The sequence below is a fragment of the Anoplophora glabripennis genome, unplaced genomic scaffold (assembly GCF_000390285.2).
Source record: "Anoplophora glabripennis isolate ALB-LARVAE unplaced genomic scaffold, Agla_2.0 scaffold116, whole genome shotgun sequence".
In the NCBI taxonomy this organism is placed as follows: Eukaryota; Metazoa; Arthropoda; class Insecta; order Coleoptera; family Cerambycidae; genus Anoplophora; species Anoplophora glabripennis.
Window position 1 is genome coordinate 886392 of NW_019416290.1, and position 24170 is coordinate 910561.

The 24170-nt window shown below is 34.5% G+C and overlaps 1 protein-coding gene across 4 annotated transcripts; it reads right to left on the reverse strand.

Moving 5' to 3' along the window:
- Positions 1 to 2128: 2128 nt before the first annotated feature.
- On the reverse strand, positions 2129 to 10867 carry LOC108906536 (pyruvate kinase). Of its 4 annotated transcripts, none has more exons than XM_018709840.2 (9): positions 10775 to 10867; positions 7611 to 7740; positions 6330 to 6553; positions 6028 to 6271; positions 5767 to 5970; positions 5329 to 5705; positions 4361 to 4583; positions 4149 to 4305; positions 2129 to 2336 (listed from the first exon to the last, which is right to left on the reverse strand). In XM_018709840.2, exons 1-9 carry the CDS (start codon positions 10805 to 10807, stop codon positions 2324 to 2326), a joined length of 1605 nt encoding a protein of 534 aa, XP_018565356.1. In that variant the 5' UTR covers positions 10808 to 10867; the 3' UTR covers positions 2129 to 2323. The 4 variants fall into 4 exon arrangements, with proteins under 4 accessions (XP_018565356.1, XP_018565357.1, XP_018565358.1 ...); XM_018709841.1 differs by lacking the exon at positions 10775 to 10867 and adding an exon at positions 10209 to 10227; XM_018709842.1 differs by lacking the exon at positions 10775 to 10867 and adding an exon at positions 9724 to 9867.
- Positions 10868 to 24170: the final 13303 nt, after the last annotated feature.

Sequence of the window (24170 nt, forward strand, 5' to 3'; positions counted from 1 at the left end):
AAAAATACTAAATTAATGGAAAATTGTTCATATTTTTCGTTCAAACTTTGTAAAAATCCTTGATGAATGAAAATCTGTTCACATTTAGTATTTATACAAAATAAAATTTAAAAAAATTGAGAAAAAATACAAAATTTATTAAACCCCAAAATTTTATAAGATGAACTAAAATATTTCTTGTTTTATGCAAACTGAAGTCCGAAAAAAATAAAAATAAAAAAAATTATATGACGAACAAAAATATGCTTTGCGAAAATCATAAAAAAAATTGAAAAAAAAAAATTAAAGGATTTAATTTATTAGAACTTAAAATTTTATAGCTTGAAACAAAGAGTTATGCAAAGTTATGACGAACTAAAAATTTTTATATCTCGTATACAGTATGTCCACGGATCCAGTTTACAAGAGGACAAATGGACCAAAAAAGTGAACGATACGAAAAAAGGCATTCTTGATAAAAGTTTTTGCTTGTTTAGAGAATACTGATCACCATAACGAACTTCCGTTTTGTTGTACAGGGTGGATCAAAAACACAAAAATATTAATTTTGCGTAAGAGTGAACATACCTTATTTTGCAAGATACAAAAAAAGGCATTCTTGAGAAAAGTTGTTGCTTGTTTAGAAAATACGAATTGCCATGACGAACATCACTTTTATTGTACAGGGTGGGTCAAAAACAGAAATGTTATTTTGAGTAAGTGGAAACGTACCTTATTTTGCAAGATACGAAAAAAAGGCATTCTTGATAAAAGTTTTTGCTTATTTAAAAAATACGGATCACCATGACGAACTTCAATTTTGTTGTACAGGGTTGTAGTAATTACGTTCGTGCTATTTAAAAATTGCATTTAGTTTGGTACTTTGTTCCCCGTGTAAAAAATTAAATTTTTGATAAAGTGGCTCTTATTCATTTCTCAAGCAAAAACTTTTATCAAGAATGCCTTTTTTTCATATCTTGCAAAATAAAGCATGTTTACTCTTACGCAAAATAACATTTTTGTGTTTTTGACCTACCCTGTACAACAAAATTGAAGTTCCTCATGGTGATTCGTATTTTCTAAACAAGTAAGAACTTTTATCAAGAATGCCTTTTTTTCATATCTTGCAAATGTTTACTCTTTCGCAAAATAACATTTTTGTTTTTGACCCTCCCTGTACAACAAAATTGAAGTTCCTCATGGTGAATAGTATTTTCTACAGAAGTAAGAACTTTTATCAACAATGCCTTTTTTTCGTATCTTGCAAAATAAGGTATGTTTACTCTTATGCATAATTATATTTTTGTATTCTTGACCCACCCTGTACAACAAAACTGAAGTTCGTCATGGTGATTCGCATTTTCTAAACAAGGAAAAACTTTTGTAAAGAATGCCTTTTTTTCGTATTTTGCAAAATAAGGCATATTTACTCTTACGCAAAATAACGTTTTTGTGTTTTTGACCCACCCTGTACAACAAAATTGAAGTTCGTCATGGTAATTCGCATTTTTTAAACAAGCAAAATTTTTTATCAAGAATGCCCTTTTTTCGTATTTTGCAAAATAAGGTATATTTACTCTTACGCAAAATAACATTTTTGTTTTTTTGACCCACCCTGTACAATAAAACTGAGGTTCGTTATGGCGATCAGTATTTTATAAACAAGCAAAAACTTTTATCAAAAATGCCTTTTTTTCATAACTTGCAAAATAAAGTACGTTTCCTCTTACAACATAACATTTTTGTTTTTGATCCACCCTGTATAACAAAATTGAAGTTCGTCGTGATTATTATTTTTTAAAGAAATAAGAACTTTTATCAAGAATGCCTTTTTTTGTATCTTGCAAAATAAGGTATGTTCACTCTTACGCAAAATTAATATTTTTGCATTTTTGATCCACCCTGTACAACAAAATTGAAGTTCGTCAGGGTGATTCATATTTTCTAAACAAACAAAAACTTTTATCAAGAATTCCTTTTTTTCGTATCTCACTTTTTAGTCCATTCGTCCTTTCGTAAACTCAATCCACGCATACTAGATTAAAAAAACGAAATTAAAAAAATGTAAATCCAAGAAAGAATAAAACCCCCAAATTAATGCCTTGTACATCGTACCTTTTCGACGGGAGCAGGGGATTTAAAAAATATATAAACCTCAGTTAATTTTATTTATTTAGCACGTATAATACTACTTTTCCTTACATTTATCGACAAGACCATGATGTTATAATCGCTTCAAATAAATTACTTAATATCATAAATAGAAAGTTACGCTTACATCGAAATATTCACTGATCATAATAAAGACAAACTTATACTAAATATTGGAGACTACGGGCGATGTTTATTCAACGTTGCTGCAAAAAAAATTAAAAAAAATTAAGTTCAATGTTTAAGAATTTTGGTTATAAGCATAACAAATATTTCAAGATTTTCCTCGCTTTCGGAGTCGGTGTAAGTAAAATGTTTGCTCAAATTACAGTTTAAACATGGAAACATTTACTTATAAACAATTTTTTGTTTTCTTTCAAAGCTTCCATACCACACACAACCAAAACTACAGTTAGTATATCTCATTACCTCACAAGGTGCAATACTTACAGTGTTAGTGAATAAAAAATAATACTGTGGCATAATCACTTAATTTTTAACGGCCGGCAGCTAGACCGGACCTGAATACTCTTGATTTTCCCATTGCCTTGCTTGTAACGATCTTTAAAGTTACAAGTCGAAGAATCATAAGAATTGCCGCTTCTCGACAGTAGATTTCAGTGAAAAATTCCATTCCAAGTAAATATCGGTTACATGTAAATTTGGATTTCAATATTTCTAACTAAAATTTGTTCTTGAAAACATCGCAACACGTTCCTTGTCCAAATATTTAAAATTCCCACAAATTTTACATAAACAACCAAATTCTCAGTAAATATCGGTTAGTTCTACTTTATGTGTAAATTTAGAGGGAAATTTTGAATTCTCAAGATAAAGTCTCTTCTTGAAAACATCAGAACTCGGTTTTTTACATTAACTTCTCGAACCCCACAAATTTTACATTAATAACAAAATTTTTAGCAAACGTGTTGTTTTTGTGTAAAATTGGAGGGAAATCTCAATTTTATAAGATACATGTTTTTTTAAACTTCCCACAAATTTTACATCAATAACTAAAAAACATTGAACACAGGACGTTAGTGTGTAAAATTGGAGGGAAATCTCATTTTTCAAGATAAAATTCCTTGAAAACTGAAATATATTCTTTTTAAACTTCCCACAAATTATACATCAACTAAGGCATTCAACCCACGATGTTAGTGTTACTGCAAAACCTGAATAAAACCCAAAAGTAAATCGAACAAAATAAAAAGCGATAGTGTGGTAAAAATTGAGAACAGCCGGCAATTATGCCAGATTCGATCACTCTTGAATTTTTCACTTTGCTTGTTACAAGTTACAAGTCAAATTATATGGAGAATTACCGTTTTTTAACATAAACTTCAGTGAAGCAATATCTTGATTACAGAATATAGATTTTGAATTTATATTATAAAAAATTTCACAGCACTTAAAACAAATGTTAGTAGTCTATAAAAATAGATATATTTCATTATCCACACATGCTCGACACAATTAAATCCACCTACGAAAGTATTTTTGAGTAAACACTGGTTATTTCTACATTTACATGTAAATTTGGAGGGAAGTTTCGACTTTTCAAGATATTGTTTCGTCTTGAAAATGTCAAAACGTGTTTTTTCCCGCAAATTTTACAAACATTTAGATACAGAATGTTAGTTTTTCATATAAAAAGGTGAATTAAACCCAAAAGCAAATCAAACGAAACAAAAAGCAAACTAGTGTTGGGATGAAAGGAAAATGTTATTTTTCCAGATTTTACACAAAAAAATCTACTTTTTCATTAATTTTATAACTCGAAAGTCTTCATCACCTCAAATTACGCAAACATGATAAATTACTTCAATAAAATTAAAGATTTCCCGCAGTTTTTACGAAGATTCACAACATTTTCCCACCCAACTCTAAAACCAAAACAAACGCTATACAAGACACAGATCTAAGCGGCAGCTTTATTACGTTTATATAATATGTACATTTCCCAATATTAGTTACTGAAACACCCACAAATGCTTTGGACTTGATCAGATACATACACGATCCTCATAGTGTTGGTGAAGCCGGATCCCTGCTTCCATCCAGTCACCACGATGACCGGATCGCCGGTCTTGATGAACCCCTTGATCTTACCGAAATTAATACCGGCGTTAACCCTAGCGTCGACGTCCTTCAACCAATCCCCCAAACGTTCGGCTGGAAAATCGATTAATTCCGTATTTTTCCCACAAATTTACAAGTCAATGCTTACCTTCGTAATACAACGGCAGAATGGCTCTGTACAAGTGACTCTGACGTGCTGTCTGCGCGTTACGGGTTACAGCGATGACGGGGCACCTTGGCCTGTACTTGGAGATGAGGTGGGCGGACCTACCGGAGGTGGTGATCACGATAATCGCCGCTGCGAGGCTCTTGGCCGACGCCTCCACTGAGGAGATGGCCACGGTCCTGGCAACGTCCAGTGGTGGTTTCTCCTAAACGGGGAAAGTTTATGTCGTTTTTCTCTTAATGCAATTGGAAAAAATAGATAGAGAAGCAAATAATCTCATCTATTCTACAACACATAGTAAATTCCCGCATATTTTACAAATGGAGATGCGAGCTAACGGGCCAATTCTGCATCGGAATGGAAAGATAATTATGAAAAATTTTTAACTTACTTTGCAAGAGAAAGTATCTCCCAATTTTCCCACATAATTTACAAGTAGAACAAGAGCTGGTAGGTCAATTTTCAATTGATAGAATGACAGTTAAATAGATCATTCCACCTACTGTAGAAGAAAAAGCAATTTCCCACAAATTTTACAAATAGACACAAGAACTACTGCTTAGATTTTTGTGATGGGGACACAGTTAAATGAAACTTTACATCTGTTTTACAAAAAAAGTACCTTCCCACATATAATACAAGAATTACTAAATCAATTTGTCTTTAATGGAAAGTTTAATGAAATTTCAAAGAGAAAGGGCATATTTTGCAAACCTGATTGGACTAATTTTTCACAATCAAAAGAAACTTCCCACCTATTTTACGGCAAGAAGTAACTTCCCGCATATTTCACAAAAAAGGGCTAATGAGTAAATTTTTCATTGACTGAATAGTAATTAAACAAAAATCCCACCTATTTAAGACTTCCCGCACATTTTACGAATAAAAACAATGTTTCTTTACGAATAACCCGAAATAACATACAAGAACTGTCGAAATGACATTCTTACCGTTTCTGAGAGATCCAGGAACAACTCCTTCTGGTAGATGGCGGCCTCGGCCTCCTTGCAAATGTTAGCCATGGTGGAGACGCACTCCAGGGGGTAGTCTCCCTTGGCCGTCTCTCCCGACAACATCACGCAGTCGGCACCATCCAGGATGGCGTTGGCGACGTCGGAGCTCTCGGCACGCGTAGGCCTGGGCTTCTTGGTCATCGACTCCAACATCTGGGTGGCGCAGATCACGGGCTTGCCCGCCTTGTTGCAACGAGCGATCATGGACTTCTGGGCGAGGAATACTTTCTCGGTCGGGATCTCGATACCCAAATCGCCACGGGCCACCATTATGCCGTCGGAGGCTTCGATGATCTCGTCCATGTTGGTCATACCTTAAATAAGAGGGGAAATATGTAATTTTTTTTAAATTAAATCAATTGTTTTCGTTACAACCTTGCTGGTTCTCGATCTTGGAAATGATCAGGATCTTTTTCCCCTCGTCGCCGAGGATGCCCCTGATTTCGCCCAAAGCGGCGCCGTTTCTTATGAAAGAGGCGAAAATCATGTCGACGCCCTGTTCGACGCCGAACCGCAGGTCGGATTTGTCCTTTTCGGAAACCGCGGGTAAATCGACTGGAATTCCGGGAAGATTACAGCCTAAAAGCAAGACGTTTAAAAATATTTCCCGTAGTCACGTGTAAAATGAATCTGTACCTTTCCTACTGCCGAGAATACCCCCGTTCTCGATGGTGCAGGTGATGACGGACCCTTGGATGTTGTTGACGATGAGCGACATGAGCCCGTCGTCGACGAAGATGCGATCGCCCGCCTTGACCACTTTCAGAATATTGTCGTAGTCAACGTAGATGATATCCTTGGTCCCCTTGGACTCGTAGGCCTTGTCGGTGGTGAGCTTGATCTGCTCGCCTTTCTTGAGTTCCACCTCGGCAGAGCCGCCCTAGAAATAATTACACAACCTCAATCGTAACCCTCAAATCTTGCGACGTTCGACCTACCCCTTCCAACAATCCGGTACGGATCTCGGGGCCCTTGGTGTCCAAGGCGATGGCGAGGGGGTAGGGCATGCCGATCTTCTTGCTGTAACCCTCCACGGCGGTCCTGATGTTCTTTATGGTTTCGCCGTGGTATTCGTGGGAGCCGTGGGAGAAGTTGAGACGGGCCACGTTCATGCCGCACTCCATCATTTTTTCCAGGACGGACGGGTCTCTGGACGCGGGACCTAGATGAGAAGCACTCTATGTTACGCTGAGAGAAATTTTGACACGAGCATAGTGAATGTTTTGCTTGAAATTTTAAAAGTACCTTCCAAGCGTCTGTTGCAGTAAAAACTTGAGTCACTGTCTTACAAGTAAATAATTAAATTGAGACGATTCGTTGAACTTTTCTTCAAACATTTTTATGGGAAATGCACATAAAACATCACTTCAAATGATCAAATAACTTGGAATACGTCTAGAATAAGTTATATTTCAAATACCGCATCATATTAAAATCTAACCTAGTCAAACTTAAATCCTAACCTAACTTCTTTAGATTTCATGTAAATTTTGACACGAAAAGATATGAATTTTCTAACACTGAAAAAAATATGTTTTAAGATCAGATCTTGATAAATACCACAACAATTTAGCCTAGAGTATTCCTGAACTATGGTGTCTTTCAAAATTTGCAAGAATCAGGCTACAATTTTAAATATTGTAATAAAAAAAATGCATAAAATGGCAAACACAAAATGAAATTTTAAATTTGAAGCATAAAACGGCACAGAACAGCATAAAACTGTGGATGGTTTGGAGAAAATATTCATTCAGGTATTTAATTAAATTTTTAATGAAATAATTGCGAAAATGTTAACGATCCACGAATGTTTCGAAGTTTTTCAATGCTCAAATTCCATGGACAATAAATAATAATCAGAACTAACAAAAGTGATGAATTTTTGTATAAAATTAAACGTGTCGATATTTAACGCAGATTACGACTTAAAAAAACGAAGCCACTTTTGTCCAGTATCGGAAAACTAACTACACTCATTAAAATCCGAAAGATTTCCGTTTTATTACTGTTTCTACTGGATTTTATGTGTTTTAAGGCCATTTACATAATCTCGCAACACGTCAAAGTAAAATAAACATATTTATCGATGAATTAATTTTTTTTTTTGGGTCACCCCGTGCAAAAAGTAATTTCACGGTTTGTCGACGTCTGTTACAAACATCGTTTATTATGAAGGTCAGAATAAATTACCGATTAATAAAAAAAAAGTTACGACTTACCGATGGTACAAATGATCCCCGACAGCCTCACGAAAGAGGCCCTCGAGTTGATATCCAAAGCGCACCTGTGATCCAGGTGGGTCTCGGCGTCGGCAGCCTGGAGCTGGAACGGCAGGACGTTGGTACCCATCTGAAAGCAAAGCAGAACGTTCAGACTGGTTTAAACGGGTAGCTCGCGACTTCCATTTACGTTCAGGGACTTAAGGTCTGTATCCGTCGCCCACACCATCCTAACTCTATGAAAAACGAACCGTCTCCTAACGAGAGTAAAGCAAATTTTGGCTAATCGTACTCTTGATATGCCCTTGCATAACATGCCCCCACCACCCAGCAGGTGCCTGCCCCCCACCAGCACCATGTGTTGCTGAGTTTAAAATTAATATTTTCGCCGGTACAGGAAGAGGAAGGGAAAATAGGACTGGTTTTGTTGGTATTGATCAGGGAAGCCTTATTTACTGTTGTTTTTGCTCTGCAACTGAAGTTTCAGTGCAATGTGTGGGTTGAAACGAATCGTTACTAAAAATAAACCCCTCTTATGCAAACCAAAACGTAAGTTTATTAATAAACTGACAATTTTTTTTGTGCAATAAACTTCTTGAAGATCTAATTCTGATGCTTACTCTGCAATCTCTTGAAATTGGATAGTTTGGTTTGCTTTTGCCTTGCCATATGTTTGGCAACTTTTTCCAAACTGATACATTTATTTAGTTTTTTTAAATATTTATAAATCAATATACGTCTAATTTTGTTGTTTTTTTTTTCTTCTAATGGCAACTGCTTGTACAAAGAAGGAAAAGGAAAATTGATTTAAAAAAAATATGAGACATGCTAATTGCATGTCTCTTTATTAAACATTTAATGTCAATGACAAAAATAGCAGGACAAACCTAAAACAAGACGAAAACCTTCCCAATTTTTGTACAAAATTGTTTTCGAATCTCATAACGTATTTCAACATATTTCGCGACAAAAATTTTAAATAAGTTCTTTAACGTTCCATATCGCCCGATAGTCTATCAAAAGTCTAGACGATAACATTACGATATAAAATATTATTCATATCTTTACAAGCATTTATCTATTTTCCCGCATTGATAACTTTTCGTTCTTTTATCATCCCATTACAGATAATTAACTCAAACAGCAATTTTGTCTTATCTCATTATTAGCAGACTGACTATCCTTAACAAGGAAAAACATTACTCGCATTAAAATTGTTTGTCCAATTAAATGTAACTTCGGAAAAATAAGCCGTTTACAATAAAAAAATGAAACACGAGTTGCAAAACTCTTAAATTACTTACAATTTAAATTTAGCACCGAAAAAGTTACGATCTATTATCAACAAGCCAGTCCTATTTTCAAAAACTCCGTTTGTTGTAAGTAACAGTCACCATTTCTTTATATATTTTTTTCTATTCTAATTTACAACTAAATGTCTTTGTGACAATTTAAGAGCTTTCAAACTTCAACTATTTTTTAATTCTCTATTTAGAGAATAGAGATCTTCGGCCTCAAAGCTAGATTTTTTTGCACGAAAAGCATTAATTTAACAACCGATACCAATTAACCAATTTTTTTCATCAAAGCTACATTGTACGGATTAGTTTTAAATCCTTGATGATTTCGAAGCAAAACTTGCATTAACAATGAAATAGAATAATAATTTAAATTAATATTACTGGATCTAACTGGATTGCATTATGACCCACAGATTTTGTAATGATCAGGAAATGCAGTATTATAAATCATGATCAAGGATGAATTTGTTTACTGTTTAAAATTACAAACATGACCTTTTAATTCGAATTATTTTAATTCTGATAATTCTACTTTTTATCTACATTCCAAACAGTTTTTTTCTAACACTTAAATATCTTTACTACCTTAAAATTGACAGAACTGCACGATTTACGCTGGGCAGATTAATTTTAAACGTATTTTTTAGCAGAAGGTCGCAAAAAAAGTTAAATATAGATCGATAAGCGACAATTCCACTACGTAATCTCTAAATTTCGTGTTTTTTTTTATCTATCACATGTCATAATGCACAAAAGACCGGTTTTATTTACATGTCGAATGCATTTTTAATTACGAAATAAACTGTACATACCTTTCAGCAATAAATTACAAAAATTGTATAATATTTAAACTTGTAGGTTTATTAAAAATTAAATGCAAATTTTCACGCCCAAAATACCACTCACTGCTTGAGCTACTCGAATTGACGACTCAATTGAAACGTAGAGTAGAGGACAAGAAAGGTCAAATCAAATTTACCTAGGCTAGGGAGCACAGACCACCACTAGGGAGGGTTGTTATCGCCGCGTTCAGAATTATTCACCTAAATTACCTTAGAGTAACCTCGTGTAAGGTATCAGTGTAAGAAATAATTCCATGCAGAAAAACCGTAAAATTTTTAGTACAACATGATGTAGTACTTTATTCGCTTTAATGAATTATCATACAAGACAATTACACCCACTTAATATATATTTTAATTCTTATTTCAATATAATGGTGTATCTTATTCTTATGGGAATGATAATTTGGTTGCATTTTCTATTTTAAAACAATGTTACTATTTTTAAGACTTACATTTCGTACATTTTCCACAGCCTGCATGGTAGCTGAAAATCTGCGCTGGCCAGTTTATAAATCACAAACAACTGATAAGGATAAGATATTTTTTTTGAATAAACTAAATTTTTATCTTATGTTTGTTCTAAACGTGCTGGGAAGATGTAATTTGCTCTCGCGTTTATGATAATGATAAAAATCAAGCATTTTTATGTGTCTTACTAAGTGCTTTTATCTATTATAAACATCGTAAATACCAAGAGAGAAAAGAGTTCATATTTTTTCAAGCATTTTAAGAACATATTTTCTCACTATAAATAATTAGAAAGATTAAAGAAATGCCTAATTTAAAAATTATCTAAACACAGATATTTATTCTTTTAACTATTGCTTGTTTTATTTCAATTTTGACTCCCTGACATTATTTTGTATATAAAAAAGCTATATTGAGTTTTATCGCAGTGTATTATCCACTAACCCCCATTATTCAGTTATATAAACACAACTGAGAGATAGTGACACGAATTTTATTAACGTATTTCTTCATTATTTACTGACTGATATAGTAATAAAAAATTACTTACTTCAATAGTCGTCCGCCTCTCTATAGCTTTCATTTTTATTATTTCTTAGAAAAAAATACGACCGCACAATTTCCAATCACCACGTCTTCCCACAAACTAACCACTGTTAGAAACTGTTCGATATTTTTAAGATACTAAGGGCAGAGGTTAGAGATAACGGTTAGAAACCGTTCTCTTAGCACGCCTGCGACATTATCTTCGATAAGAATGAGTGAAATACAAAACAATTCATATTGTCATAAAAATTTCGTTTGGCTTAATTTTTAGAGTATACCTTTATTTTGTTTTGTTCAAGAATAATCACCAAAAGCAGTAAAAAGTAAAACAATTGTGAAAGATTATGAACATCCTGTAACTGAGCGTATTCATAATCGTGTACTATTACAGAACATTTAAAGATTATATTAAAACCATAAAATTAAGAAACACGAGTTGCATATTTAAAAAATGCGGTACAATCTTCAGGTTTTATTAACAAAAATGTGTGTTTCCAGTAAACTACTTCGAATTTTATTAAACTTTTTATAATTGCAGGTATCTGCTACATCGATACATTTGCCTGAGTTTCTGTACAGCTACATAGATGTCAGCAGAGTATTTAAAAGCTCGCTGGGCATTCGTGTTAGTTTCTAGTCAAATATTAAACTGCATTAATTAACTGTATAACATACTAATAAATTTAATTTGTATGTACAAACAACTTTATTTTATTATTTATGAGAACATTTCTGAAATAGACGGTAGTCTAAATTTTAAAACGTGCTCATTTATTTTTTCATGCCTTGTGCTGTGAAAGATATATTTTTTCTTATCGTGGTTGAGAAAGGTCAGTCGAGATACAAAAACAATTACTGATTAAAGATTATTGTCACTGTAGAGTGCAAAAATTCAAGTATTAATTAACTAATTATTGCTTTCCCGTCCAGATTTTTATTGTGTAACACAGATATGTTCCGAAAAGTCATAAATTGACAAAGTACGTGCCCCTCCATTTTGTAATTCCTGGCGAACACCGCGTTTTCTTAACCCTATTCATAGTAGGCGCATCAAAAGACTTCTTTTTAATACCTGCGGCAGGTACGAACGCTCAGACTACATCCAACGCAACCAACAGCTTAAGCGATAAAGAATCACGGCTCTGATTTAAATTAATGCTTCCGCTTCCCGACTTTCCGGAGGCGTTTTTTCTCCATAAATTTCCCCCTTTGCACACGGCGACGGACCAAAGCGGCGTTTCGCTTTTCATTTAAATTTAAGTGCGTCTCAAAAAGGTGCGATACATCATTTACGGATGGGATAAGCAGGAATCCGTGATTCCATTTATTCCACGGCTGACGCGATTTTTCCCGGCAGCATCCGTCTCGGTGCGACGTTGCCGGTTGTAGCGGCGATTGTTGTTACAATTCGTCGTATCGAAAGAAGCTGAATTAAAAATATACCAACGCTGGTGGCACAGTTTGTTTTCTGGCTCGAAGTCACGTTGGGGCCAATGTGGGTGCAGGGATTGCAAAAATTATTGCCAATTTCATCAGAACCGTAAATTTGGATTCAAATAAAGAAGGTACTAGATGTCTAAAGGTCACAGGCCTTCAAAGACTTTTTTCGTTTAACTTTTCACGATACTTCAGACACTTTTTAAAATATTTCGATGAAACTTGGCATAGGTGAGTGTTTCATATTTTACGGAGGTTAAAATGTACTACTTAAAATGTCTAAACTTGTTATATTTGTTGATTTAACAACCACCTATTTCGATAAAAAATGTGGCGGCATATTCGAAAGTTCCCTCCAATTCCCCCCTCCATTTTTTAGGTGTGGAAGAGAAGCGAGGCAATGGACCAATGGAGAGTAGTGTTCTGTCGTTCTGTCTTCTGTCAGTTTATGTTAGTGTCGTGCCAGTGCCTAAATTAGAGGAATGTGAGTGTTAAGTATGTTGTGAGAAAATAATTGTCAATTGTCCAAATCAAAGTTATTAAACAAGTAAAATAAATCAAACTAAAATTATTATTAACCAGTGAATCAGTGCTAAATAATTATTCCGTCTGCTAGGACAGGCAAACAAATGAAACATCAGAAGGTGCTTCGAACACATTCAAACATCGGTGCTTCTAGATTCGCTGGTTTACCAGCAAGTATTGTGAGCCGAACAGCATAGCAGAGAGGTGTGCACCTGGAGGTCTTCGTCAAGGAAAGCAGCAACGAGGCCGAGGATCGTTCGACATCAAGTTAAAGCAACGAGCCCTTCACAACTTGTGATGGATCGTATTCGTATGAGCCGTATGTCAAGTACGACTCATCGTGTTGATACGAATGGTACGGCTCTTTATACAACATACGAAATACGTAGTACGGACATTTTTTAGTATTACGTTAAGCTAAAGAAATTCTGGCGCTGCTAGTATAGCACCTATTTAGAGGCGGCGGCAGCGCAGAATCGACTCGGCATTTTTATAAGGCATTTAAGTGTTTTAATTTGGCATAATTTTATTACAGATTGCAAATTTACTTTGAGTTGATAAATAAATATCCATGCATCCAAATAATAATAAAAATATCGGATAGTCAGTTTATTTAAAAAAAGAACATAAAATAAACTATAAAAATAACAAAATAATTAAAAATAAAATACGTTTTAGGTACGTGGTAAAGTTCGAACACGAATCAGTATATATTCGTTCGTTTATTATAGTGTTACGTACTTTAAAAACTTTATTTACTTGAAAATACATTTGCATATTTTGTTTTAAACTTGTAACTTTTTTTTCATCTCTCGCAACAACGTACCATTGAACTATGAACCTCTGAACACAAGACAAGATACATCAGTTAGTTACAAAGAAATGCCTCAAGAGGGCCATTGCCAACTACAAATAAATAAAATTCCTAACAATAGTTTATATGATATCTTTAAAAGGTCAGTTTACATTTTTAGACAATTTTGGCGAATCGTCAGAATCTATCACGCGTTTAAAGACACGCCTTGATGCGGTTTCATTTGTTTTTGTAGAATTTGATAACGTTCAAACAGAAATTGACGCTATTTTGCACATCCTACATTGTTAGTTGCAAGAGCAAATAAAAAAACAAGTAATTTTGTCACTTATTTACTAAGTAATTTTTTTTCATATTATCATTCTACATGTCATTCCCCGTCATAGAGTGCAGTGAAATGTCTATTAATAATTTTTTTTTGGTTCAAACCGTATTCGACACTGGAGTAATAATAAACGCATATGAATCGAATAAACAAATTCAAAACTCTTATTCAATCAACGATATCCGATCTTACCAACGCGCGATCAGAAAAATCAATGTATTATAATCCAGCAAGTTCTCCAAACTTTGGGAGGCAGATAATAAAGCAGTCAAAAATCACCTGAAACGCATTCTAAATATATTCATAGTTCTATACTCTTAACCCAAATCGAAGCTGTTCTGAATCGAAGACCCTTCACCCTTCTATCCAATGATCCCCAAGACCTTGAGGCTTTGACCCAGGCCACTTCATAAGTGGGGAGCCGCTCGATTCAATGTCGAAAACACCACCACAACATTGGGCAAAGGCAGAATAACAGCGATCCATCCATAGCACGAGGATATAGTGAGGGTAGTGACTGTTAAAACACCTAGTGATATAGTGAGATGTGCACCAAAGAGGGTTTGCGTCTCGGTTTGCGTGCTACCATTAGACTCTAGTTAAGTTACGCGTCTTCACCTCGTTTGGGAGTGTAATATTAGGTTAGAGTAGTGTTAAGGAGGTACATCGGGGTCCGAGGGAAGTGAGGATCGCAGGGGGGGTCCTATGCGTTTCTTATGGGACTAAAACCCGCTGCCAACTTGGAAAAATTAAATTCTATTGAAATTATTTGCGATAGACATCTATGTAGCAAAGAAATCTACTCAATATGCACATAGGATACATATTGAAAATTAACAACATAAAAATGTCATATTTAAGTAGTTTTAAATTATATTTAATGAACGCATAAACACTATGTAGATGTGGCAACAGCGCTAATAATAATCGAGTGCAGTTGTTCACACTGCGAACCTACAGACCTCGTACATCGGAGATATTGCGCGTCAAATTCGGGTAAAGATGCGTACGCGTTCAAAAATGTATTGTGTGTAAACTATGTAAAATATAATTATTATATATAGCAAATATATCGTATTACCCCCGCGAAGATTTGTATCCTTTATTTAAAATCCGTAAATCATGTGAACTGGTAAAACAACGAGAAAATAATTATGATAATTTAGTTCTAAAGAAATGAAATGACACTCGCGCCCATCTCTCGTCCAAGTCAAAGAAAATGTTGGATGCAATTGAAGGTTCTGTGATAGAAATTACATTATTACTCACTGTTCGTGTTTTTCACCTCTATTTAGTAATGTTACAAAAGTTTTGCAACTATAACTAATTTTTTAGATATAAAGTTTGCTGAGAAATATTTATGTTCCTTTGTTATTCCGTACAAATGCTTTTATCTCAAGTATTACTAATTATATTAATCAACTAAAGAAAACTTTATGTAACCCTAAATATTTCTGGGTAATGATTACGATGTTTTTATAAACCATTAAATATATTAAAAGGATTTATCGACTGTATTTTTTAATCCAATAAATATATCACAGCTTCCTAGCCTTTTTTAATTAATTTAGTTTTTTAAAAACATTACAAAAAATAATCAGTTGTGGATAATTTATTGTTGACAACAATGTACATGGGATTTAGGAAAAATGTGTATGTTTGAAATCAATTTCGTTTTTATCAAGTCTTTCAAATGTATCCCCTCCTTGCTGTCAGCTCATTGCAACGTTGCCACATTAATCCTCAAGTCAGAAATGCAATTATTGGTTTCTGTTTCTAAGTAATACAGCTGTACTATGTTCAAAACTTAACATTAGTTTTACATCAAAAATAAGATAGTATATCTATGGAAAAGTTTTGTTTCACAATTTCTACATTTTTTCTCAGTAATGGGCAAAAAAAGAGCCGCACCGTCCATCTTCGCCATATAAACCTATGTTAAAATGAACAACTTTCGACAACAATATCCCAAAATCTAGATTCAAAAAAAAATTCAAAAAAACATGACGCACAGAGGGAGCACTGGGTAATACGCTATATAAATTTCAAGTACATCTGTGCACTTGAGTAAACCCGATATACCTCCTTAAGAAACTTTGTAAGAAAAATTCGACAAGTAATCAAACATTTTTATTAACCTGTCACCATAATAACCAGTCCATAATTATCGCGTCTGCCAGGATAGGCAAAAAAAGGAAACATCAGAAGGTGTTTCGAGCACGTCCAAACAGTGATTTCGCCGGTACTTTATCGTCAAATCAGTCGAAAATCAGTATTTGCGTTTAAAATCTAAGAAAAGTTTAAAACCTCGGCAAGAATCGAAGCCGAAGCATAACCCCCTCGAATTCCTCCCGAACTTTTCGTATTTCTTAAGCGTTAATTCCCCCCACTGCATTAGGGATCCAACAGTCCGTGCGAATCGATTTGGCGTGGATGTGAGGAACTCTCGCGTTTATTCAAAGCGAAAATCACCGAAAGGCAAATTGAATTACCGAAAAGAATTAGAGGCGGCCTGCGAGCCGGCTGCGGTTACGATTATTTCTCGAATTATGCCCTCCGAGGGAAAGAAACGGCCTAGAGCCGGCCTTTTATGATAGCACCGGGGAAATGGAATTTCCAGCGTGTCTATTCCGTTCTTTTTTTTTTCATTCTCTTGATGGAATGAACGTTCGATTAACTCGGAGCAGCTTCGGCGTTGCGAGAAAGGAGTTAAGTTGCCTACGTGTGAGAAACGGTCGAATTCTACTGGTGAAGTAAAGACTAAAAGACGTGAATTGCCCATGCAATGGTACTAGCACTGCTAACAAATCTTTACAGCTTGGTTTTGCTTTCTACTGTTGTGCGGACTTCCGAAAAGAAAAGGAGAAATCTCTTGTACAAACTAACTTGGTTCATATGGCTGTCTCAAGTTGTTTTCCTATTTTTTGCGTTACCGAAAGTCAGGGGGACGTCTCCCGCGCAACCACTTCGTCCTCCGCCACTGCCACTCAACAGAAGCATCCGAAACAAACTTTTGAACGTTTCCTTCATAAAAACAATTCCCGCTCTCCTCACCCACCGTCCCTTCGGTCTTAATCTGCCCGAATGCCATTGTATATCCAAGTGGTAAGCTTTCGTCGTCTCTGCCTGTAGAATGCAGGTTGACAGTTTGCCGTCCCCGTGGACGCTGCAATACTCCTCTGTCGGATTCCTTTGTCTTTCCCCTTTTCATATATTGCATCTTACGGAGGATTTAATTTTTCCTCCGGGCAATCGTTAATTTCTCCCGGCGGGGCGCGCTGGCAGATTGTATTTTTTACGGCCTTTGCGCGGTTTGCGGTCTTCCGCCCCCCTGAGGGCGCTGACAATAGCGTAGGCGGTTAATTGTACTTTAAATTAAATAATCTCCCCATTAAATAATAAACATAAAAAATTACCTATATGTAATCAAAAAAATTATTTTAGAACTTTAATCTGTGTCATTTTATACGTAAGACTTTGTTCAATTAAATCAATCTTCGGGATGCATGTCGGGATATTTTTTAATAAACAAAAATCCCGACGACAGCCATTTTTCTCTGGCCGGCTCATAAGAGCCCGCACCGCCCGTCCTCCGGAAAGCATCGACTCGCACCTGCTGAAACAAATGAAGTTTTACGTCCTACGTGGGCGATTTCCTCAATTGGCCCACAGGGCGTGCGATTGGATAACGCTGCGGATAATATGAAGTATGATATTCTGTATCGACAAAGCTCGGAGCAACGAGGCTGTATTGGAATTGTACCGGGCTAGATCGATGGAGACGCTACGAACGGAAATGGCTCGACAAATATTATTCAGTATTGAAAAACAACGTTTCCTGCTTTAGAAAAATCTATTTCATTTGTTTCATGTGCAAATGGCTCATGCTTTGTTACGTTTAGATGTGAAATATTGCAAATCGCTACTAGCAACTTATAGATTACGTCGAGATTTCTCTACAGCTTTGTTTATTATTCCTCAGAACCACTTTCGGGAAAATTTGCTCAATATACTCAAATATCATTGTTTTGTATGGATAAAGATGGTACAATAGGATTTCCCCTAAAGAATTTCGCATTTTAGTGATCCAGCCCCGTACAACAGCAGGCTCCAAGACCACTCGTTCCTCTTGCTGACACCTCGCAATTTTATTACGTTTTCCTTTACTTTTGACATCTTTCGCTGACTATACAGACACGTAGGGTATCAAGTGGTGCCCTATATTTACGAACTTGCAAACTGGAAACATTGTGTCGCAGATATAGCAGACGCCACGCAAAAAAATGTAAACCTCCTTGCTGCTGTGATATTCTTTTTAGAGAGCTCACAAAATATACATATTTCAAAACATTTTTCCAAACTGATTAAATCTTCTTGTCTGGTCGTGCATAGAAATATCTTGTAAAGGGCTTAGTGAAATCTCCAGAGCGTCTGGCGTTCGAGGGATTAGTCAAAGAATGAGAATAGTAGACACTAACGAGGAGGAAAACTCGATTAAACAGTAAAAATAATGTACTTATTTATATTTGCGCAATAGAGTCATATTCGAATACAGATAATGCAAGTTTGAATTGCAGAACTTGTATTAAATACAATTTAAGGAGATATATCGGGTTTACTCAAATGCACTGATGTACTTGAATTTTATATAGCCTATTACCCAGTGCTCCCTCTGTGCATCATATTTTTTTGAATTTTTTTTTTTGAATCTGGATTTTGAGATATTGTTGAAAGTTGTTCATTTTAACATAGGTTTATATGGCAAAGATGGACGGTGCGGCTCTTTTTTTGTCCATAACTGAGAAAAAAAATGTAGACATTGTGAAACAAAACTTTTCTATAGATATCTTATTTTTGATGTAAAATTAATGTTAAGTTTTGAACATAGTACAACTGAATTAATTAGAAACATAAACCAATAATTGCAATTCTGTCTGACTTGAGGATTAATGTGGCAACGTCGCAATCAGCAAGGAGGGAATACATTTGAAAGACTTGATAAAAACGAAATTGATTTCAAACAAACATTTTTCCTAAATCCCATGTACATTGTTATCAACAATAAATTATCCACAACAGATGATTTTTTGTAATGTTTTTAAAAAACTAGATTAATTAAAAAAGACTAGGAAGCTGTGATATATTTATTGGAATAAAAAATACAGTTGATAAATCCTTTTAATATATTTAATGGTTTATAAAAACATCGTAATCATTACCCAGCAATATTTAGGGTTACATAAAGTTTTCTTTACTTGATTAATATAATTAGTAATACTTGAGATAAAAGCATTTGTACGGAATAACAAAGGAACATAAATATTTCTCAGCAAACTTTATATCTAAAAAATTAGTTATAGTTGCAAAACTTTTGTAACATTACTAAAATAGAGATTAAAAACACGAACAGTGAGTAATAATGTAATTTCTATCACAGAACCTTCAAAATTGCATCCAACATTTTCTTTGACTTGGACGAGAGATGGGCGCGAGTGTCATTTCATTTCTTTAGAACTAAATTAACATAATTCTCGTTGTTTTACCAGTTCACATGATTTACGGATTTTAAATAAAGGATACAAATCTTCGCGAGGATAATACGATATATTTGCTATATATAATAATTATATTGTACATAGTTTACACACAATACATTTTTGAACGCGTACGCATCTTTACCCGAATTTGACGCGCAATATCTCCGATGTCCGAGGTCTGTAGGTTCGCAGTGTGTACAACTGCTAGTCAATTATTAGCGCTGTTGCCACATCTACATAGTCTTTATGCGTTCATTAAATATAATTTAAAACTACTTAAATATAATATTTTTATGTTGTTAATTAGTCAATATGTATGCTATGTGCATATGAGTAGATTTCTTTGCCATATAGATAATGTTTATCGCAAATAATTTCAATAGAATTTAATTTTTTCAAATTGGCAGCGGGCTTTAGTCCCATAAGAAAAGCATAGGACCCCCCCTGCGCTCCTCACTTCCCTCGTACCCCGATATACCTCCTTAAAGCTTAATATGTTCTGTGCGTACGAACTACTTTGTTAGAAAGACGTAAAAAGCGTTCAGCACTTGTCTATTTTTCCCTTTTTTGTGGCGCTATTGTCGCTCTTACATAAACCAATTTCCGGGGAAGTTCCACATTTCCGGAGATGTATGTTTATTTGCCTAATGTAAGCCAAATATCTCGTTGCGCTGCGAATACAGTCAGCTCCGTGCGCGGTGTTTAGACAGACTTAGAGACTGTACTTGTCAAAACAAATGCAAATGCGTTTACCTGCTATCTTGATGTTGATATTAGATCGAGTACCTAAAGGTCCCTATTTGGAGAGTGAGGTCAAGTGGAAATTATTTCATTTTCTTGGAAGGGTACAATGGGGATTTTTATAAAAGTACTTCAGTGGCTCCCTCTGTTGGTACCGTTTGGCAACAGAGATAATTGAATTTAAAAGCTTAAGGATTACAGATGATAAGGATGTTCCTATATTCATATAAAAGTACAAAATAAGCAGATTTAACTAAACTTTTTCATTTAGGAAACTGCGATGGCTGCTTGTGCACGAAATATTGGAACACCCTGTACAACAGGGATTTTAAAATCCTCAAGATTTACTTAGAGAGGCTGTTTGTGATTTCTCTGATATTCTGTAAGGGTAAGTGTAATACAACAAGTCGACGAGAATTGAGTGTTTCATTCTCGGATTCATTGTATTGCATAACAGAAACTGTTATTCCCAAATCCAATCTAAGCGAGAAGTCTGATTTACCCTCGCACCCAGATATATGTTGCATTACTATGTAGAATATTTATGCAGTACATGGGTTGGTCTGGTCGTGGGAGTAATCTGTTCGGATAGAAACGACGTTTCTGTTCTAAAAAGTATTCAAGTCGCCTTAAAAAAATAGGTAGCTGGTAGCAACCAGCTGTGTTTGCAAGTGCTAGAGACGTTCGTATTATTAAAAATGAGGATAATACTGATGTTTTTAATGATAGGTTTCTTCACACTTTTTTTTAATTTTTCAACAATTAGATTACATTTATCAATTTGCAATTTAGTTTTTTTCAAAAATTATAATTTTAAAGTACTATTCTTTCTTAATTTTATCTGTATTTAACAAAAAATTTAATTTCCAAATAAAATTTTCTTTTTCTAATTTGTTTAAATAAAAATGATTTAAATAATTGTAATAATTATAACTAAATACATTCATATTCAGAGAGTTGAAATATATATGTAAACAAATTTTTTTATTGAAAAAATGTTGTAGCATATTTAATGCATAAATAATAAACTCTATAAGAAAATATGTGCAAATTAGACAGTTGGCATTACGATATTCGAATTCCTTGGCTCGCGAGACATCGGATTTAAAAAAAGATCGAAATTTGTCCATTAGAAGCCGAGATAATGTAATTTTTTTCGTGCCTTCGCATTTTGAACCTCCAAATTAAGAAGCGAAAGCCCCCTCCCCCACTTTTCGTGTTTTGTGTCACTTTTCGCGCGTGCGAGCGACAGTTTTTCCGCTGATTTATTTATGTTGCCGATAACTTATGCATATGAAAATTTTTCCAGCTTAGAACTCAGAAAAACGAAGCCACTGGATGAAAGATTATTGCTAAATTGTTTATAAGTTAACGGTAAATGACGATAAACTTTGACCGATTATATCTCGAGAACCAATAAACGGAATTTAACTTATTTTTTTAAAAAAGGAGCGTCTTTCCCAGTACTTTAAAATTATAATTTTTGAAAAAACTAAATTGCAAGTTGATAAATGTAATCTAATTGTTTTAAAATAAAAAAAAAGTGTTAACTTAAAAATATTACTGTTGCCGTTCTAATCAACCGATTTCAATTTTTCAAGAACCATTTGACAGGTTGAGCGGTCTTTTCTATGTGAAAAATTTTTTAAGTATCTAGATGCTTTATTTGAGGCTGTGCAACATTTTGAAAATTCGAAAATTTTTCTTTTCAAAAAATTATTTTGTGAAAACTATCGAACCGATTTTAATGAAATTTGGTGTGTTGTTTTATTATACTCTAAAGTTTTTATTACCAAAATTAGAATGCCCTCGGAGCAATTAAAATATTTTTAAAGAATTATCCAAAAAACTTGATTATTTTGCCTTTTTTCCATCAATTATTGCTATTTTGCAACATCGGTAATAAATTTAAACATNAAGATCCATACAAGAAATAATTACATTCGCACCTACTCTGGTCCGAATCCATATAAGTACTAAAATGTAGAAAATAATATGAAATAAAACTTTTAGTTGGCTGCAAATATTATAAATTTGTACAACCACTTGCCATCCTCCTTTTTTGTAAATATGTACATAATAATATGTAGAAGATAGAAAATAGAAATATTTTCAGAACAAAAAACCGGCGGCCGCAAATTGGAGTTTTTATTATTTTATTACCCTTCTCTTTTCATATGCAATTATGAGATAGCAAGAGAGTGGGATGGACGTATAGGCCGGACAACTGATTATCGTGCACGTGTGCGTGCACCTGGCATTTTCTCGTTTTTTTTTTAGGTGTATTTTGCCGGAATTTGAAAGAATGAAATTATCGTACTATTTTTACTATAAACGTATTTCCTGTAGCGACATCTATATGAATATTGTAGTACGTTGTTAGATGAAACGGGACTTCAATTTCCGTTCTTAACAAAACAATTTGTTCCGTTTCGACCATGCAACTTTGTTTACACACCAGCGTTGTGTTGGTTGCATAAACTAAATTTATTTAAACAATTCGCAGCAAAATCTTGCAAAAATTAAACAGCGTTCGCAGAGACGAACGCAATATATATTTTTAATAGCCGCCGAGAACGAATATTTAAATGCACCGGAAAAGGACCGAGTTTTAATCCGGCGCTAAGCTCCACTCAGCTATGCATTCGTTTAACAGACCGGAACAAAGTTGTTTTTATTGCGCCTTAATGTTTAATCCACCCCGACGCCATAATTGAAAATAACGACCGACTATAAAAACAGTGGGCTTTGGGATTAGTCTCCGTAATTATTTTTCAGCAGGTAAGCAGATATGAATGCTTAATTTAAGGTGGGGGGCTGGGGAGCGAGGCTGAAAGAATGGCCAGTGCGTAAAACGCTAAAACATCGGATAATTAAATTTGGGTAAATAATAACATGCAGAACTCTAGCAAACTGTGATACAAACGGGGCAGGTGCATGTAGGGGTGTCTAAAATATTGTAATTTAACCAAACTTACCTATATACAAAGTTGCACCCCTGAGGGGTTATTAGCCTCCAAAGTGGGGCCCAAAATTTCGAAAAAAATTAATATCTCCGCCAACACTTTACCGCAGAAGAACCAAATTTGGCACATTATTTAGGTTTATTACTGGTCTTCTTTGACTGTGATTTAAAGTTAATTGAAGCACTACAAGGTGTTCATTGGGGATGACTCACACCTAAAATAGTACCAAACTTTTTTTTCATTGACCGAATTGAAAAGTAATAATATTAATTCACGGCAGAATTTAATTTTAAACATTTCTTTACTCTTGTTAAATTTTAAAAAACTTTATGGTTTTCAAGAAAAACGACCGTATTAACTGAAATGTGATTTTAACAGTGTTTATTAGAAAATAATCGAAAAATCAGTAGTAGGCAATGAATTTATCGTTCAAACTTGTCAGTTAGTTTAAAATTATTTTATTTCAACAATTGCCTCTGCCTGTTGTTGAAGAAATATCAATTATTATTTTTATTATTTCTTTGTGTTTTTTTACTTAATACAATATTCGCTTATTTAAAAACTACCTATAGTAGGATCATATTCGATGCACAGTAATAAATCATTGCCAATGAAGTATGTTTTTAAGGGTTTTACAAATTGAATAATTTCTTTATACATTATGAAGGGACGAGGGCATCAGTTCAGGTCTAGCACCCTTGTTCCTACAAAAATTCCTTTATTCTCATAAACTATTTATTTTAAATGTAATTTATTATAAATCCAATTTGTTTCCTAAATTCCACATATGTACTACATTTTACCTCTGTACGCGCCACTGTTGTTTACTTGTTTTTTGGAAGCGCTCTCTAATTGACAGCAAAGCTCGCCAGGTTAGTATTTGACGTATAACCGACCAGTTCGTACACTCGATGCACCTGGGCGACTACAGCTACTACCAGAACACAGTGCGTATGCAGCGGTATTTCAGATTTTACATTGAATTTCATTTTAAATTTGAAATGATTTATCTTACGCCTCCTAAAAATGATGACACGATTTTCCTTTGATAAAAG

Excerpts from the sequence above, each read along its gene's own strand:
- LOC108906536 (XM_018709839.1), bottom strand. The coding sequence starts at position 7,839 with ATGGTGTGGGCGACGGATACAGACCTTAAGTCCCTGAAC. Across the intron at positions 5,706-5,766 it reads CAAGATCGAGAACCAGCAAG|GTATGACCAACATGGACGAG; the intron begins GTTGTAACGAAA and ends CTCTTATTTAAG. Across the intron at positions 4,306-4,360 it reads TCTGCCGTTGTATTACGAAG|CCGAACGTTTGGGGGATTGG; the intron begins GTAAGCATTGAC and ends TCGATTTTCCAG.